The sequence below is a fragment of the Podarcis muralis genome, chromosome 10 (genome assembly GCF_964188315.1).
Source record: "Podarcis muralis chromosome 10, rPodMur119.hap1.1, whole genome shotgun sequence".
Taxonomy (NCBI): Eukaryota; Metazoa; Chordata; class Lepidosauria; order Squamata; family Lacertidae; genus Podarcis; species Podarcis muralis.
The window spans coordinates 6,331,120-6,349,311 of NC_135664.1; the positions used below are offsets into that span (position 1 = coordinate 6,331,120).

Genomic DNA, 18,192 nt, shown 5'->3' on the forward strand with positions numbered 1-18,192 from the left:
TGGCAAGTTAACAAAACTTGTATTGTGAAAATCACGTGATTTCAAATGTGACAACTTGCTGACAGCACAATCTCCTCTTTGATGATGGGGCTTTTTGTTGAGTTGTTTATATGGATATCAATACAAGAGGCTGTGCTGAAGTGAAGCACAGGTGCTCCACCGTTTAGTGAAGTCAGTCCTTGCTTCTTAATCCCTTCTCCCATTGTGAATTTAACAGCCACATGATCTGACAGTTCATGTTCCTCCTCTTCTGCCCAGACACTGTAGCTCAGGGGTGTGGAGTGTGTGGCCCTCCAGGTGTGCTTAGATTACAACTCCCAGAACCTCTTACTACTGGCCATCCATGCTGGTTGGAGGGCTGATGAGAGTTGGAACCCAACAATATCTGGAGGGTTATACATTCCCCGTCCCCAAGTTAGGCAAATGCATGCTGGCACAACAGACTTTGGCTGTACCCATTCAGCACATCACCAATCAAACTCTTATTGTCAAGAAGACCCCTCTCCTCAAAGTAGGGGGGGAATGTCACTGATCTCATATCACAACTTGGAACACAGCACGTCAGAGGAAAATGTACTCCACTTTCCATCCCTAAGCTTAGATTAGAGGATGAAACATAAAACAAACTCTGGTTCCAAACTGCTCAGAAGGAGAAGTAGGGGCAGAAGTTTGCTCACATCACAGAATGAAATAAATACTGGGTTAGCATACTTACTGCGACATTGTACTCCCATATCATCCTCCAGAAGTCTATTACTGTGTTTGCTAGTGGTCCTTGGGTGGCAACATATGCTTTTGGCCCATGTACTCCCTAAAATTTCAACATATAACGGAATGCAAAAACAGTTAAAGGCATGCCAAGAAACAGTTCTTAGACACAAACTCTCCCAAGGACGCTTCGACTATGGGTGTGTTGAAAAGGTTTTGCATTTTCAAAACTGATCTATTCAAAATGTCAACATGCTAATCTCTTCAAAAACATGAATGGAAATTTAAAAACTGATAGCACCCAAGATAAACCCTACAGGATATATACCAATTTTACTCTACATTAGATAAGTAAACAGCAAATTCCAATACAAAAGTTTGCTGCTAATGCTCAAATAACTGAATAACCAATAATAATATATATCCTCCAACGAATCTTGGTTACAAAATATTTGTGAAGTTTCCCCTTAGCTGCTCACTCAACATACCTACAGTAACTGGGCCAAACATTCCATTATTATTATTTTTTCAAATGCTCTGCTATTTTTCTCCCCTTTGGGTATTTTGCTCAAAGTTAAACATCAGTTCAGGTGGTTGATAGGGAGAAGGGGAAAGAAATGCCACATCCAAGGGCATTAAATACTCCAAATCACAAGTCATTTCATAGTGATGCAGCAAGGAGATACTGAATTCTCCTTATGGGAGTGGGAGTGCAGGGATGTTAAAAATGCAGTACTGTACTGCATTTTATTCACACCTCCAGGTAATCTTTTTAAGTCAAAAAATAATGCATGAGTTTCATGCATTTGTAAGACCAAGAACAGAAATTAGCATCAGGTAATTACATACCTCAATAATTGCACCCTTGTGCTATTTTACATTACATTAAACTTTAAATTGGAAACAATCAAAAATTGGTTTTATTTAAATGTATTTATTTGGAATCCCTAGTTGCAGAAAGTGCACAGAAGTGTTGAGTGTAGCACCATTCAGTACTTTTCAAGATAGCTCAGTCGGTAGAGAATGAGACCCTTAATTTCAGGGTTGTGAGTTCAAGCCCCATGTTGGGCAAAAGATTCCTGCATTGTTGGGGGTTGGACTAGATGACCCTCATGGTCTCTTCCAACTGTACAATTCTATGATTCTATGAAGACATTCACAAATAACAAGGACCACCACACCATATTTTTAAAATCTAATGAGTTACAGGACTGCAAAACCCTTAATAAACGTCACATAGAATGCATAACTGAGAGAAACAATGGATTAAACCCAAACTAGTGTGAGCCCAAGAGTTAACTGATTAGCACTTTTTTGTGAACTGCTGTGCAGGCAGGAAGGCAGACGGAAGACTTTGCACAGCATTGTATTTGGAGCCTCATCCTAGTATACAAAGAGATTATGTAACTCCACATCTGAATATAGGATTATGGAATTCCACATCGCAAAGCAAGCCAGAAAGAGGAACTATATGCACTCCACCCATCAAGGCTTGCTTTGTACAAGGGGCTTCATGATTTAAAGTGGCCATTCTTGCAAACCACAAGCACTTTGCAACACAGAACTCCATGCATCCCAGCCTTGGGGACTTGTTCCACAATGGGGAAGTGTCCAGATTCATGCAAACGGGATTTAAACGATGCACAGCTATGGAATTCAGAGAAAGAAAGAATGAATGATCTTGTGTAAATGGATGCACAATGTTTGTTCCAACTGAAGAGCCTATTTTGACCTAAGCATCTGCACCAGGGTCATGCAGATACGTGGAACCCAGAAACTTTGAATTGTGATTCTTGTACCGTCAGCCACTGCAAAGGGGTTCCTCCACTGCTTTTACTAACACAAGCCTATCTTATGTATGTGGTAAAGCACAAGTCCATCTTATAAGATCTCTTCGCGTCTCAGTGGGTACCTGGTTCAACAACCAGCTCTAGAAACTATTCAGTAACATAGAATGAGGTGTAGCCAGTGCTATTTTTCTAGAAAAAGAGGTATCAGATCTCACCACAAACACCTCCCTTGTTCTCTTATAATGGCACCGGTGCCCAACTGAGAGGGGCCAGAATTGAGTTCCGGCTGGAAAAAGAACTCTGGGTGTAGCAGACATTTACGTAGCTCTGGAAGTTCATAAAATATGCCAATGAGACCCAGTGTCAATAACTACCATGGTCTGACAAACAATGAAGTCCCAGGGACGAACCACAGCTGAGGTGAGCCAAGAGCTGGGCCAAGAGTCTCATGCTCTACCAACTGAGCTATCCCAGCTATGATACATTCTATCGATTGTTATTTTATATTACTGTAATAAGAGATGTTATCTTTGTCATTGTTATTTTATATTACTGTAATAAGAGATGTTATCTTTGTCAGTGCTGTGAATTATCCCTGTGATAAAAGGTAAAGGTACCCCTGCCCGTACGGGCCAGTCTTGACAGACTCTAGGGTTGTGTGCCCATCTCACTCAAGAGGCCGGGGGCCAGTGCTGTCCAGAGACACTTCCGGGTCACGTGGCCAGCGTGACATCGCTGCTCTGGCGAGCCAGAGCCGCACACGGAACACCGTTTACCTTCCCGCTAGTAAGCGGTCCCTATTTATCTACTTGCACTCGGAGGTGCTTTCGAACTGCTAGGTTGGCAGGCGCTGGGACCGAGCAACGGGAGCGCACCCCGCCGCGGGGATTCGAACCGCCGACCTTTCGATTGGCAAGCCCTAGGCGCTGAGGCTTTTACCCACAGCGCCACCCGCGTCCCTATCCCTGTGATAATCACTGCTTAATTGTGTACTAGTTTAGAAGGTCAGCCTTCCTTCTTTTTTCATTCTTTCTTCCACTTTTTGTTTTTCCCCACACTTTTTCTTTTTGCAATCAAATTACACAGAGCCACAACATAATCACATACAATACTTTGGCATCAGTTTGGTTTTCTGTAAAGAAACACGTGTTAAGATTTTAGAAGTTTTATTATGTAATAAATCTATGTTAATACATACCTTAATAAAATTTGCATTGATGTAGTCTGAATCTTGAGGGGGAGTTTTTAAAGTCAGTTTAACTCTGCTGTGATCAACTAAAACATAGCAATTTTAGGAAGAATTATTTTCCATGTTAACAGGTATTCTCCAGCAAGAATGATAACAAGTTCTTACCCAAGAATTCTTCCACTGTATCTAGGCACTACTTTAATCTACCCTAAGAGAATTCCTCACTCATTTTCAGGACTGCTTGCTCTTCACATTTCTATTTATTTCACTGCAGAACTCTGCAGGACATAATTCTATATATTTTCCTTAGAGAGCATTTCCTTTATTAATGAAGTTACTCATGAACCACTGGATATGAAATTCTGGGTTGGCTGATAGTTCCAAGTTCTATGATGAGGTAGCAACTATTTTGCCAGTACTGGGCTGTTTCAAAGCATCTTTCTTTCACTTCTAGGTATCTAGGGATTAAATTTAAGCAGTTTCCAGGCCACCTTATTCTCTGAATGTCCAATGAAAATGTTCCAAAACAGATGTTAACATTAGAAGCAAAATAAGTTCACACAAATGGAAATGTGGAACAGTATAGACATTAACTCAAAATATATTCCCCAGCCAGGGGCTCTTGAACAACTTAAATTTAACACACAAGCACTATGCCTTTGAGGCTGGCTAAAAAAGGCACCTACAGCAAAGGATCTACACGGATAACTCCAGATGGTAAACATTAATTTTTATACTTGTAAAAATATTTTAAGATGCACAATTACAATAATGTATTAAGTGCTCGTGTGTTCCTCTATAGAAAGGATAGCACATTTAGTTTTTCCAGTTACAGATAGGTAGCCGTGTTGGTCTGCCATAGTCAAAACAAAAAAAATTCCTTCCAGTAGCACCTTAAAGACCAACTAAGTTAGTTCTTGGTATGAGCTTTCTTCAGAAGTGTGCATGCACACGAAAGCTCATACCAAGAACTAACTTAGTTGGTCTTTAAGGTGCTACTGGAAGGAATTTTTTTGTTTTAGTTTTTCCAGCAACACTTTATAATTGCTTGCTTGCTGCTCAATGTTAAAGTTGCATGTTGAAGGCAATCCAAAATCACATTATCAACTTCACAGAATAGACTAACTGACAGTCATCTAAATACTAATTCTTAGAGAAAATCCAATTTCATTTGCAAGGTTGTTCTATATTTTGAAGACTTGGGGTTGTCTTGTAAGTCTTTGGTAATACTTGTTTCAAGGTGTTGCAGGTTATTTGAATTGCAGTCTTGTCCTACTGTTCCTGTTTTACTTGTATAGATATAAGCAGGTTGCAGAAGACAACACTTCCTTAAAGACTCGTTGTCAAAGTGATAGATATTCCAGTTATGCCCTGATGACAACCAAGACCTTGATAAAAGCATTTTCCAATAAACCTCTCTTTGCCAAACACAAAAAAACACGTAGCACTACTGACACAGAGGCCTCATTTGCGCATAGTACTAAGCCAAAGCATGGCTGAGCATGAATGAACAGACATGCTATGGTGCACAGTCAGAAAATCACAGCTGCTTCACTCCTCTTCCCCTGCTGCCACATTCCCATGAAGACCTGGGCTCATGGTTTGTCTCTAAACAAACCACGACCTGCAAGCAAGGTTTGTTCTGGGCTTACTACTTGTAGTGAGTTTGGGAAAGACAACGCTAAGTCAAATCATGGCTTAACCTCTAGCAGAACAACAGCAGCAGAAGCCAAGTAAAGCAGCTAATATTTTCTAACTGTCCACCTAGCACACTTGCTCGTTCTTGCAGAGCCATGGTTTAGTGCAAACCAGACCAGATAATTTAGAACAGGCTTCCTCAAACTCGGCCCTCCGGATGTTTTGAAACTGCAATACCCATCATCCCTGACCACTGGCCCTGTTAGCTAGGGATCATGGGAGTTGTAGGCCAAAAACATCTGGAGGACTGAGGTTGAGGAAGCCTGGTTTAGAAGATCTGGTAATAAATGCTACATTGGGAAATACAGGTTACACCACACTATAGACATTGTTTATCCAGTAATTATATTTTGGGCATTTTTCTGTCACCAGCTAGCTTTGATGCTGCTCAGATTTCTGTTACTTTTTCACTTCTGGCAAGCTAAACTTGGGAAACAGAAGTCCACACAGAACTAAAGAGGATCCAAAAGTTCAGACTTCCTCAGCCAAAAATTTTCAAGGTCTATGGCCAAAATTTGATAAAGAAGATTGTCCAATATTTTAATAATGGCCAACGTTTTCTGCAACAACAACATATCAACTAAAAACATATTGGCCGACCGTATTTTCAGTGTTTATATGAATTCATCATTTTGTAGTGTCAGACTAACATGGCTAGAAGTCTCCAAATTCTCAATGTTTTATGAGGGTTTCGAACAACAGGATGTTCTCCGAGCTTCATGTATGTATTATGACAAAATCAGTCTGTCTTTATTCCAGGTTCTGCCTGTTTTCCAATAAGATTCAGACTAAGGGAGTCTTTCACGAAAAATAGCATTCTGAAATAAATGGGTATATTTTGTGAGTCAGAAAAGCTTTTTCTGCATTAGTTGGAAGGTTAAAGTTATTAACAGATTTTTAGCCTTGGAAATGGTTTTTAAATAGATACTGGGAGGCTGACACACATACAAAGAAACATTCACTTAGGCAGATGAAGCATCTTAAAAAATACCCCTTTCGGCAAATAATTACTATCTAATTTACCTATTCAAGAGATCTTAAATGTTAACAGGCAAGATATCTTAATAAATGTTATTAACATGTCTCTCGAAGGGAAAAGTCAGGCTTACATGGCAGTATGTCCTTGTATCTGTTCTTTTTCACATTTTCTTCTTTTTCTCCAGTGACTGTTGGGTAGATCTTTTCTGTTCTATACTTCGTTGATAGCCTCCTCAGTCTCTGTAATTAAAATGTTCTGGTTTAAGTTACTTTTTCAGCTGCTCCTTTTTACTTTTTCAGAAAAGTAGTCTCTGAATAGGAGTAAGTTTAACTAGTCATTTCTACCACTATTACTCTGCACAGCTATCCTTCTCTGAAGACCACGCCAAACAGTGGAACTGCATACATCAAGGAAATATCACGAACAATGTGGAACATATAGCAGAAAGCTTTCATTTCCTACCTTGGTCACACATTACTGTAACAAAGAAAGTTCCTTTCATATTTAGAAGTTGGGGAGGATGTCCTTTTTTCTTTACTTGACAGCATAGGGTATTACAGTACAAATCGTTTCAGCTAGTTACTACTGTAACAGCTACAGGATGCTGGCCAGCGCCAGCTGTGAGATAGGCTCAGGATCCAGCAGATCCCAGACTGGCTTGTCACTCCCACCCTCAGGGGGGCATTTCAGGACATTCCACCAGGTTCCAAGGGTGGGGGCATCAGTCAGGGGCCTCCCACCTGCCTGCACAATGGGCGGAGGTTAGTGGCAGCAAGAACAAGTGAGTGGAGAGGCGCCTCTGCTCAATCCAAACCCCACACAACCTGGCTTAAGAGAGACTAGATTGCAGACTTAATCACCTTAATCACCATATAATTAGATGTACACATTAATGAAGTAAAATCCATTTGATTGGAAAACATATCAAATTTTGATTATTTTAAGGTGTCACAGTACACCTTATGGTTATGTGTTTTCACTACCCTATCAGAAAGATTAAAAAATGGAGATAGAAAAGGCATAAAGAAGAGAAACAGAAGTTATGAAAGAGAGAAAGAAGGGGAAAAGAAATAATGTTTTGTGGAAGGAATAGACCATGGGTAGGCAAACTAAGGCTTGGGGGCTGGATCGCCTTCTAAATCCAGCCCGTGGACGGTCTAGGAATCAATGAGTAGAATGTGTGCTTTTATTTAAAATGCATCCCTGGGTTATTTGTGGAGCCTGCCTAGTGTTTTTACATGAGTAGAATGTGTGCTTTTATTTAAAATGCATCTCTGGGTTATTTGTGGGGCAATTCATTCATTATTTTTTTAAAAAAATATAGTCCGCCCCCCACAAGGTCTGAGGGACAGTGGACGGGCCCCCTGCTGAAAAAGTTTGCTGACCCCTGGAATAGACTATTTCAGAATGGGTGGCATTCAACCCTAGTCCTACTCAGAGTAGACCCACTGAAGTTGATGGGTGTGGCCAACTTAGGGCCATTAATTTCAGTGGGTCTACTCTGTGTAGGACTAATGTGGAACTCAACCCAATGAAGGTAGTTGTTTGAGAAACAGGAAATATACTGTTTCCTATGGCATAGTACAGGTTTGAGGAATGCCCTCACAGCTAAACATCTGGGGGCAGCATGCTGGCAGCGAGTAAAGCCAATGCAAAAAGTCAGTGTGGACCACCCAACACACAAAACTTCCTCTCTCACACGTGTGGATGTGTATGAATACAACATCTACCCACACCTATTTTTAAACATAACACACACACCCATATATACACTTTCTCCCCACCACACACACAAAAAGGCATTTTTCAGGCCAGATTGTTGTGCAAGATGGGGTAAGGAGGGAAACAGAGAAGAAGGCTCATGGGCTGTACCTGGTCCATAGGCTGGAGGCTTCCCAAATCCCACCCCTGGAGTGGCTGATTTCCATTTTGTCAATTCAAAACATTCAGTCTACTTTTAGGCTGTGGTTAACAAGTAGATTATGAACAGCTTTAAAATGAAGGTGCCACATTTTCTTCATTTTTGAGACTTGCGTTATCCATGTAGCTTCTATTTATTTGTGGTTATGTAGTTGGTTTTTTAAATAAATGATTCAGTGCCTCTTATCTGCTTATTGACAGTAATAGAAAAGTGTTGTTGTTGGTGTGTGTGGCTGTGTGTGAGAGTGAGTGAGTGAGTGAGTGAGAGAGAGAAGCCGTTGCCACATATGAGAGGGAAGATATTTTTTACAGAACAATGTACTTCCTGGTCTCAGAGTTGTCAGACAGCAATGTTATCAGTTGCTGGAATTCTACTACACTGCCTAACTCAAATGCCATAAAAACTTTAAATTATGAGCCCACAGTCAAATTGGGTAAGAGGAGGCACAACTTTTGGAGTTTTCCATGACTGTTTTGCACTACGCAACAGCTGATAAGGTTAAATCTAGTGCGCACAGAATTAATAAAAATTTTCATATCTACAATTTCCCACTTAATTCTGAAAAAGAAAACAGATGTTAATCTATTGGAATAGTTAAATTATTTCATGAGTTGAATCTTGACCTGAGTCCCCTATAAGAGGTGACAAATAGACAGAGTCTAAGGGAAATTGGCTGGGCTTCCAACCTGGGGTTAGAAACTGAGATATAAAAGCTAGGAGCCAATAGGTCACCACAAATGTCTTGGTGCGTTTTTTAAAAAACAAGATTAAAAAGCAAAGGAAGACAAGGTGGGGAATCTAGCTGAAGATGGAATAAATGCTGTACACAAAAGACAAATTATTTGAAAACACAAAGGTAATAAAGTGGAAAAGCAGTCTAGAAAGAGATGTGACTGCAGTTTTATTCTAGCAAAAGTAAAAACCAAACCTCTTTTACTCAGTTAGAGAGGGTAGTTTGCCAAAACCTGTATCTTTATAAATTTGTGAACAACTCAGCATAGACAATTTATTTAGATTTATTTAGATCTTTTTCCAATTTGTGGTATTTGGAAGGTTGTAACCAGCTGCTTGGAGAAGATCAGTCTACATCCCAATCCCAAAGAAGGGCAGTGCCAAAGAATGCTCCAACTACCGCACAATTGCACTCATTTCACACGCTAGCAAGGTTATGCTTAAAATTCTACAAGGAAGGCTCAAGCAGTATGTGGATCGAGAACTCCCAGAAGTGCAAGCTGGATTTAGAAGAGGCAGAGGAACCAGAGACCAAATTGCAAACATGCGCTGGATTATGGAGAAAGCTAGAGAGTTCCAGAAAGACATCTACTTCTGCTTCATTGACTATGCAAAAGCCTTTGACTGTGTCGACCACAGCAAACTATGGCAAGTTCTTAAAGAAATGGGAGTGCCTGATCACCTCATCTGTCTCCTGAGAAATCTCTATGTGGGACAAGAAGCTACAGTTAGAACTGGATATGGAACAACTGATTGGTTCAAAATTGGGAAAGGAGTACGACAAGGCTGTATTTTGTCTCCCTGCTTATTTAATTTGTATGCAGAATACATCATGCGAAAGGCTGGGCTGGATGAATCCCAAGCTGGAATTAAGATTGCTGGAAGAAATATCAACAACCTCAGATATGCAGATGACACAACCTTGATGGCAAAAAGTGAGGAGGAATTAAAGAACCTTTTAATGAGGGTGAAAGAGGAGAGTGCAAAATATGGTCTGAAGCTCAACATCAAAAAAACGAAGATCATGGCCACTGGTCCCATCACCTCCTGGCAAATAGAAGGGGAAGAAATGGAGGCAGTGAGAGATTTTACTTTCTTGGGCTCCATGATCACTGCAGATGGTGACAGCAGCCACGAAATTAAAAGACGCCTGCTTCTTGGGAGAAGGGCAATGACAGGCCTAGACAACATCTTGAGACGTAGAGACGTCACCTTGCCAACAAAGGTCCGTATAGTTAAAGCCATGGTTTTCCCAGTAGTGATGTATGGAAGTGAGAGCTGGACCATAAAGAAGGCTGATCACCGAAGAATTGATGCTTTTGAATTATGGTGCTGGAGGAGACTCTTGAGAGTCCCATGGACTGCAAGAAGATCAAACGCATCCATTCTTAAGGAAATCAGCCCTGAGTGCTCACTGGAAGGACAGATCGTGAAGCTGAGGCTCCAGTACTTTGGCCACCTCATGAGAAGAGAAGACTCCCTGGAGAAGACACTGATGCTGGGAAAGATGGAGGGCACAAGGAGAAGGGGGCGACAGAGGACGAGATGGTTGGATAGTGTTTTCGAGGTTACCAGCAGGAGTTTGACCAAACTGCGGGAGGTAGTGGAGGACAGAGGTGCCTGGCGTGCTCTGGTCCATGGGGTCACGAAGAGTCGGACACGACTAAACGACTAAAAAACAACAACAACCAGCCACAGTGAAAGAGATCATACAGAGAGCACAGTGGGACTTACTGCCACTCTAACCACTACACAACACAGGCTCTGAACCTTTTTCTTTCAGATTGCAAAGTCATAGCTTCTGTGATAGGTGGAGCCACCAGAGAGGGACATTCTGTCCACTCATACCCACATAATGAGATTAATTTCAATGTTCTATTTTTTTATTTCTGTAAAGGAAAGCACTTCTCTGTAAATGGCACAGGCACACTCATGCAAATCTTTTTAAAAGTAGGGGGATGCTCCAGCATTTCTCAAAACAATTCCAGCATTATTATATCCTTTAAGAGTCATGGTGACCAGAAATGCACACAGTATTCCAAGTGCAGGTGCACATGTATTACGCCGTTATATTTCCAGTTCTGTTTTCTATCCTTTTCCTAATGACCCCTAAAATATAATTCCCCCTTTTACTGCTGCCACAACCTAGGTAAACATTTTAATTGAGCTATCCACTAAGACCCTAAGATCTTGGTTCTTGGTCAGTCACCACCAGCCCAAACCTCACTGATATGTTAGGATATCTTCCCACCCTCAATCACTTTACACTTGTTAACACCGAATCAGATTTATCATTTTAATGCTCATTCGCCCAGTCTGGGGAGATCCTTTTGGAGCACCTCACAGCCTCTTTTAGTTAAAAACTATTCTCCTTTTTGTCATAATTTCCAGTATGCTCTCCCCACCTCCATGCTCAACCTGCATTCCTAGAGGGAAAAAATGACGCAGCAGAATCCAAATAAAGAGGGGAACATTAGAATCCTTTTAAATAATCAGCCAGCACAAGAAAAACACATTTAACCATTTGCAGCTTGTGTTTGTTTGCAAACCACAAGGTGCTTTGTGCTTCCCGCCCCCTTAATAGAAAAGCAAGTTCAACTGTCTGAAAGAGCTTCTTCTGTTTGCTTGCTTCTGCAAATCGTACAACATTGGAAAGGTTCCCTCTGACTCAGCATATCAAAAGGCTTCCTGAAAAAGGGAAGGTTTCAGTCACAAAGCTGCTCTTCTGCAGAGAAGGTATCAATCTCAAACCGCGTGACTGGGTAACTCAACCTGGTCACTAGGTGGTGATCCTGAGTTACAAAAAAAACTGGCGAAAAGCTAATTTCGAACACTGTGCCAACCCATTAGAAATTTTTAGGCCAAAGTTGAACGGCTACCTAATAGGGATGCTCCAATAGTGAATTTCCTTATTGACGGGTGTTTAGACTATATGACCTTTGGGGTCACTTTCAACTCACTGATTCTATCAGGGAGGGAAATCAAAGCTGATCTGAAGGTCACCACAAGCTTGTACAAACTTATTTCCCTATATTTTTCCAGACTGACCAGATCTTTACAATGTGCTGGAAACAATCAGAGGCATAGTTAGAACTGTCTCAGCAATGAACTTCTAGAAAAAGCCCTCTTTGGGAACAGAGGGAGTGGTTGCACAGGAAATTCTAGTACCCGTAGTGTGACATACATTGGCCACATTCAGATGCATTGTTAAACCATGCCTCTTTCCTCCTCTGTAATGAGCTCTGTAAAGGGACGCGGGTGGCGCTGTGGGTTAAACCACAGAGCCTAGGACTTGCCGATCAGAAGGTCGGCAGTTCGAATCCCCATGATGGGGTGAGCTCCCGTTGCTCGGTCCCTGCTCCTGCCAACCTAGCAGTTCGAAAGCACATCAAAGTGCAAGTAGATAAATAGGTACCTCTCCGGCGGGAAGGTAAACGGTGTTTCCATGCGCTGCTCTGGTTTGCCAGAAGCAGCTTAGTCATGCTGGCCACATGACCTGGAAGCTGTACGCCGGCTCCCTCGGCCAATAAAGCGAGATGAGCGCCGCAACCCCAGAGTCAGCCACGACTGGACCTAATGGTCAGGGGTCCCTTTACCTTTACCTTTAATGAGCTCTGTAGCTTCTGCTTCAGATTAACCACAGTTTGCTGCATTGTCCATACCCTAAATTTAATCTTAACTATGGTTCATGAAAACAAGCCATCTTAACAAATGATAGCTTGAAGTTGGCTTGTCTCCACTAACAATTTAAGGTTAACTACTCTTTGCAACATAGCAAGCTGTGGCTAATTTATAATGAACTCTCAGATCATGAAAGTTTCTAACCTCCTCCTTGTAGCCATGCTGGAGAAGGAGTGTGTGATCCTTGGAAAAGCCGGGCTTGTCCTTAAGATGCTAAACTATGGTTGCATCTGAAACAGAGAGGAATGCAATATGCTCCCAATAATTTATAATCCCTAGACTTCCACCCGTTATTCTCTATGCACAGAGATGCCAACTGGGTGGGGCAACAGAAAAACTGTCAGTGGCACTGAGATACCAGGGACAGCTTGGGGTGCAGGATAGGAGCAAGGATCATGCTACAAGCTTGTCCAAGGTCCAGAGGCATTATGCTTAGACACTGACTGTGAGAATGGTCTGGAAGCTAAGAGCAGTGAAGCACTTATGCTGGGGAAAATTATGATAGATCTTCCATGCAGATAATATTGCAAAGCATAGCCAAATTAGGACATCAGTGTCCCTAAGAGAGCAGCATGCCATGAAAGTAATCCATCAGCTCCTGGTGTCTTATTTTTCACTGCATCAGCACCTAATCAGATCAACAGACAATCTACAGTGCCACACGATGCTTACTTACTTATCAAATTATTGCTCTGAGTACCTTTTATTCCAGATAATGCTTCTTTGGCAATCTTTCCCCATCTGTTGGATCTGAACACAAGCAATTATTGCTATATGAACATTTGTTTTATTATTATTATTATTGAGATTCCTTTCTCTAGTATGAACACTCCTGCAGGTTTAAGGTAAAGGTAAAGGGACCCCTGACCATTAGGTCCAGTCGTGGCCAACTCTGGGGTTGCAGCGCTCATCTCGCTTTATTGGCCGAGGGAGCTGGTGTACAACTTCTGGGTCATGTGGCCAGCATGACTTAGCTGCTTCTGGCGAACCAGAGCAGCACACGGAAACGCCATTTACCATCCCGCCAGAGTGGTACCTATTTATCTGCTTGCACTTTTGACGTGCTTTTGAACTGCTAGGTTGGCAGGAGCAGGGACCGAGCAACGGGAGCTCAGCCCATCGTGGGGATTCGAACCACCGACCTTCTGATCAGCAAGTCCTAGGTTCTGTGGTTTAACCCACAGCGCCACCCGCGGGTGCTAAAGCTGACTATGATCTCAAAGTTTGCTTTAAATTCTCTCTAGCTCTCCCTACATTGAGGTGATTAAAATCACAAATTTTAACACCATGATAGTACAAAGATTTTCCCATTTTAAAGTTTTGAAAGTCAAGGCTACTAGATGACTTCCACTGGCCCTCTCATAAATGAAATCTATATTGCCCCAGTAGTTTGTAAGGTCACACCCATTATGCGTCTGCTTCAAACCTTATTTTGTTAACTTGCATTCCCAAGAAAAAGCTTTTAACTGAATTTAGACATTAAGAACCAAGGCAGCATTCCCTTTTCTAATCCCTATCCCTGTGAACAAATATACAGTGGTACCTCGGGTTACAGGTGACATATGCTTCAGGTTACAGACTCCGCTAACCCAGAAACAGTACCTCGGGTTAAGAATTTTGCTTCAGGATGAGAACAGAAAGCAGCGCAGCGGCAGCAGGAGGCCCCATTAGCTAAAGTGGTACCTCAGGTTAAGAACAGTTTCAGGTTAAGAACGGACCTCCAGAATGAATTAAGTTCTTAACCTGAGGTACCACTGTAAATGTAAGTCAAAAGTTGCTTTCTTGCCCTGCAAGTCCAGCAGTGGCGACCCTTTGGCTCACAGGCATAATCTGGCCTGACAGAAGTCCCAATTTGGTTCACAATCTTCCTCGATTCACACCCACTTGCCCTAAATCTTGTATCTTCTCCTTGTGGCCAGTGTTAGAAATTAGCCAGGTGCAAGGCACGTTTTGCTACTGCTGTGGGTCCAATTTTATCTAGGTGGAGTTTTCTGGGGGCCAAGTTTAAAAACCTCTCCCTTAGTTCATAGTAAATACTATGTCCATTTCCACTGTGTGTTTCTCCTTTTTGCATACTGGGACAAGTGAAGTCAAGAAATGTAGCTGAGATCACAGAATCACAGAATTGTAGCATTGGAAGGGATCCGGAGGGTCATCTGGCACAACACTCTGGCAAATATTCCGTTGTGGCAACTGTAACCTAGATTTAAGTTGCCATTTGGTACCTAGCTTTTATATCATTGTTTCTAAAACTGCAGGTGGCCTTTGCCCGCATGGTTTGATTTCAAATGACCTGAGCAAAAGCAGCAGGGTTTGCAAGTACCACTGACAAGCTGTTCATTGATGCCTGATCACCTGAGCCTTCAACCATGTGCTCTGACTTCAAGCCACACAGGCAAAAGAAAACACTATGCCTGATTTCATGGGGACATCAGGTGCTTGACAAAAGGGCAATCCCACCCACATGGCAAAATGCCTATGGATGCTGGGGGAGACCAGTTCCAAAGACCTGATCTAGTTATCAATATAGTTTAGAAACAATGTTAAACTACTTTGCTGGGAGGGGGATTAGGATGGCATGTAAATTTGTACTTGACAATGTTGACCGGCTAAGAGGAGCATTACAAAAGCAGAAGGATTCCACCAAGGCAGAGGCCCTGGTCTTTGCCTAGGAGGTTAGGTGAGCTGCTACCAACAGAGCATGGAAACCCACAAAATTAAGCATTCTGATTTGAGGAATTGATGACTTTGGAACCCAGAGGTAGAGGTAAAGGTAAAGGACTGGACCATTAGGTCCAGTCGTGGCCAACTCTGGCGTTGTGGCACTCATCTCGCTTTATTGGCTGAGGGAGCCGGCGTACAGCTTCCGGGTCATGTGGCCAGCATGACTAAGCCGCTTCTGGCAAACCAGAGCAGTGCATGGAAACACCATTTACCTTCCCACTGGAGCGGTACCTATTTAACTACTTGCATTTTGATGTGCTTTCGAACTGCTAGGTTGGCAGGAGCAGGGACCGAGCAACGGGAGCTCACCCCGTTGTGGGGATTCGAACTGCCAACCTTCTGATGGGCAAGTCCTAGGCTCTGTGGTTTAACCCACAGTGCCACCCGCATCCCCTTTGGAACCCAGAAGGGCCCAATTAAGTGATTTATAAACAAACAAACAAAGAAATATAATAATACACAGGGGGGAAACTACTCCCCACACCTTCGTGCTCTGGTCATCATGAGATCCACCACTCCTCCCAGACACCAGGTTTGGATTGCTGTTTATGAACTGAAACTACAATAGTGAATTCTGAATCTATTGAAATTTGCCATGATTATTCAGTCAGAAATCTCCAGATGCTATCAGTTCATGGTTTAAAATGTCTCACTCACAAATCCCCCACTGACACAAATCCAGGCATTTATTCAGAATGAGCATTTTACTTTGCCCATTGTTTTCTCTTCTTCCTGACCCTCCCTCAGCAGAGGAAGCATACAGGACATGCTAGCACCAACAACACAGGCCATTTCTTCCAAGAGCCTAATCCACACTACAATTGACAGAAAGACTCACTGATGCTTCACCAAAAGGTATATATGTTTTTGTATTGTAACAGTGTCAAAACAGATAACGAAAAATGGATGCAGCAGAAGCCAGATAAATAGGGGCACACCTTTATTCTTCCAAGCAAGCCAGCAAAAATAATATTATGAGTTTTTCACACATGGCTTCTCCATTTTGGTGCTATTTCTGTTAAATATATCATGACACGGTGTAGTATATTGTGGGCTGTTTTCATCCGAGGTTGTATTTACCTAACTTTAAAACCTGCTAGGGAGCAGATGATTGTTATTCTATGTAAAACCACAGAATTCAAAGAGGATTTGCTTTCTTTTTCTCATGACTGTTAACAGTACACAGGTAATTCTTGCGCATCTTGTCTTCTTCAAATTCTTCCATTCTTCTTCTATACCAAGTTGTGTTTTTTTAAAGCCATTTTATGTTTGGAAATATACTAAATAAAGTAATATAGTAGGGATCATTATTTTAATCCATGCAATTTTACAATTCTCTAAAACTCCTTAAATAAGAAAAAATCAGCACTGAAAGTGTCAGGGAACTGCCATCGGAGCCGATAGTGGAGGTAAGGCTCCCCAACGATGCAGGAGAAGGAACCAGCAGGGGGAGAGAGAACACTTCCTTTGAGGAAGGGAATAGGAGTGACACCAGGAAGCAAGGGGAAACTGCGGAGAGAGGGCTCCAAGACTCTTCCACAGAGACCAGCGGGGAGAGCCCAGGACCTCCGTTGGGCACGCCCACTCTGCGCAGGAGACTTCCACGCAGGGAGGCGAGGAGGAGACTTGCTGTCAAAGAGTTTCTATGTTGGAAGAAGTTCAGGAAACGCCCACTGACGGATTCTGCCAGCGACTGACACAGCCATGGAGAAAGGGCTGTCCAGCCAGGGAAAGGTTTTGCCAGGCTACGTTGCCTAGAACAGTAGCACCCTTTACGCACAAGCAACCCCAATATCCTTTACAGAAAGCTATTGATCTTACAGAGAAACACTTTTTCAATAATGCATTTTGTATAAATGTATATGGTATATTAATTTCACATGCTTCTGTTCTTCATTTACTATGAAACCTGACATTTATTATATTGGGAACCAGTGTTGTGTCCATGTGTTTCAATTATGAAATCTAGCTAGCCTGTAGTAAGAGGTCCTGTGGTACCCTGTTGTTCCAATATTGTGGATTACCAATTATAAGTATGAGTAGTTCATGAATGTTTATGCCACAATAAATTTGTCCTCAAGGTGCCACAATACATAGGATAAAACGGCAGAAATGGAGGGAGAACCCAACAGCCCATGGAGTAGGTTGGGCTCAGAGTGAGAAGAACCTAAATTACTCAGTGAGGTTCACAGCTTAATAGGAGTTGAACACTATGCTGCCACACTGGCTCTCGATATACCCAGAATATACAAACAATTGAACATGAGTACTACAATTCATACAGGGACGCGGGTGGCGCTGTGGGTAAAACCTCAGCGCCTAGGGCTTGCCGATCGCATGGTCGGCGGTTTGAATCCCTGTGGCGGGGTGAGCTCCCGTCTTTCGGTCCCAGCTCCTGCCCACCTAGCAGTTCAAAAGCACTCCTAAGTGCAAGTAGATAAATAGGTACCGCTTTATAGCGGGAAGGTAAACGGTGTTTCCGTGTGCTGCGCTGGTGCTGGCTCGCCAGAGCAGCTTCGTCACGCTGGCCACGTGACCCGGAAGTGTCTCCGGACAGCGCTGTCCCCCGGCCTCTTGAGATGGGTGCACAACCCTAGAGTCGGACACGACTGGTCCGTACGGGCAGGGGTACCTTTACCTTTTACTACAATTCATTTAAACTCCTAAGCATTATACATATTTTCTCCCCAACATATCAACTGAAATTACTGTGCAAGGCACTCAGGTGTGGGTTGGGGTGCTAGTTAAGGACTAGGTCAAAGCTGTTTTA

The 18,192-nt window shown here is 42.5% G+C and overlaps 1 protein-coding gene across 4 annotated transcripts in view; it reads right to left on the reverse strand.

Moving 5' to 3' along the window:
* The window catches only part of PTPN12 (protein tyrosine phosphatase non-receptor type 12), a 64,106-nt gene that overhangs the window by 26,344 nt on the left and 19,570 nt on the right, over nt 1–18,192 (reverse strand). For all 4 annotated transcript variants that reach the window (XM_077935767.1, XM_077935765.1, XM_077935768.1 and 1 more), the window contains 3 exons: nt 6,495–6,603; nt 3,697–3,773; nt 716–811 (listed from right to left, as the gene is read on the reverse strand). In XM_077935767.1, the coding sequence (XP_077791893.1) occupies nt 716–811; nt 3,697–3,773; nt 6,495–6,603 (282 nt within the window). The remainder of the gene's footprint in view (nt 1–715; nt 812–3,696; nt 3,774–6,494; nt 6,604–18,192) is intronic.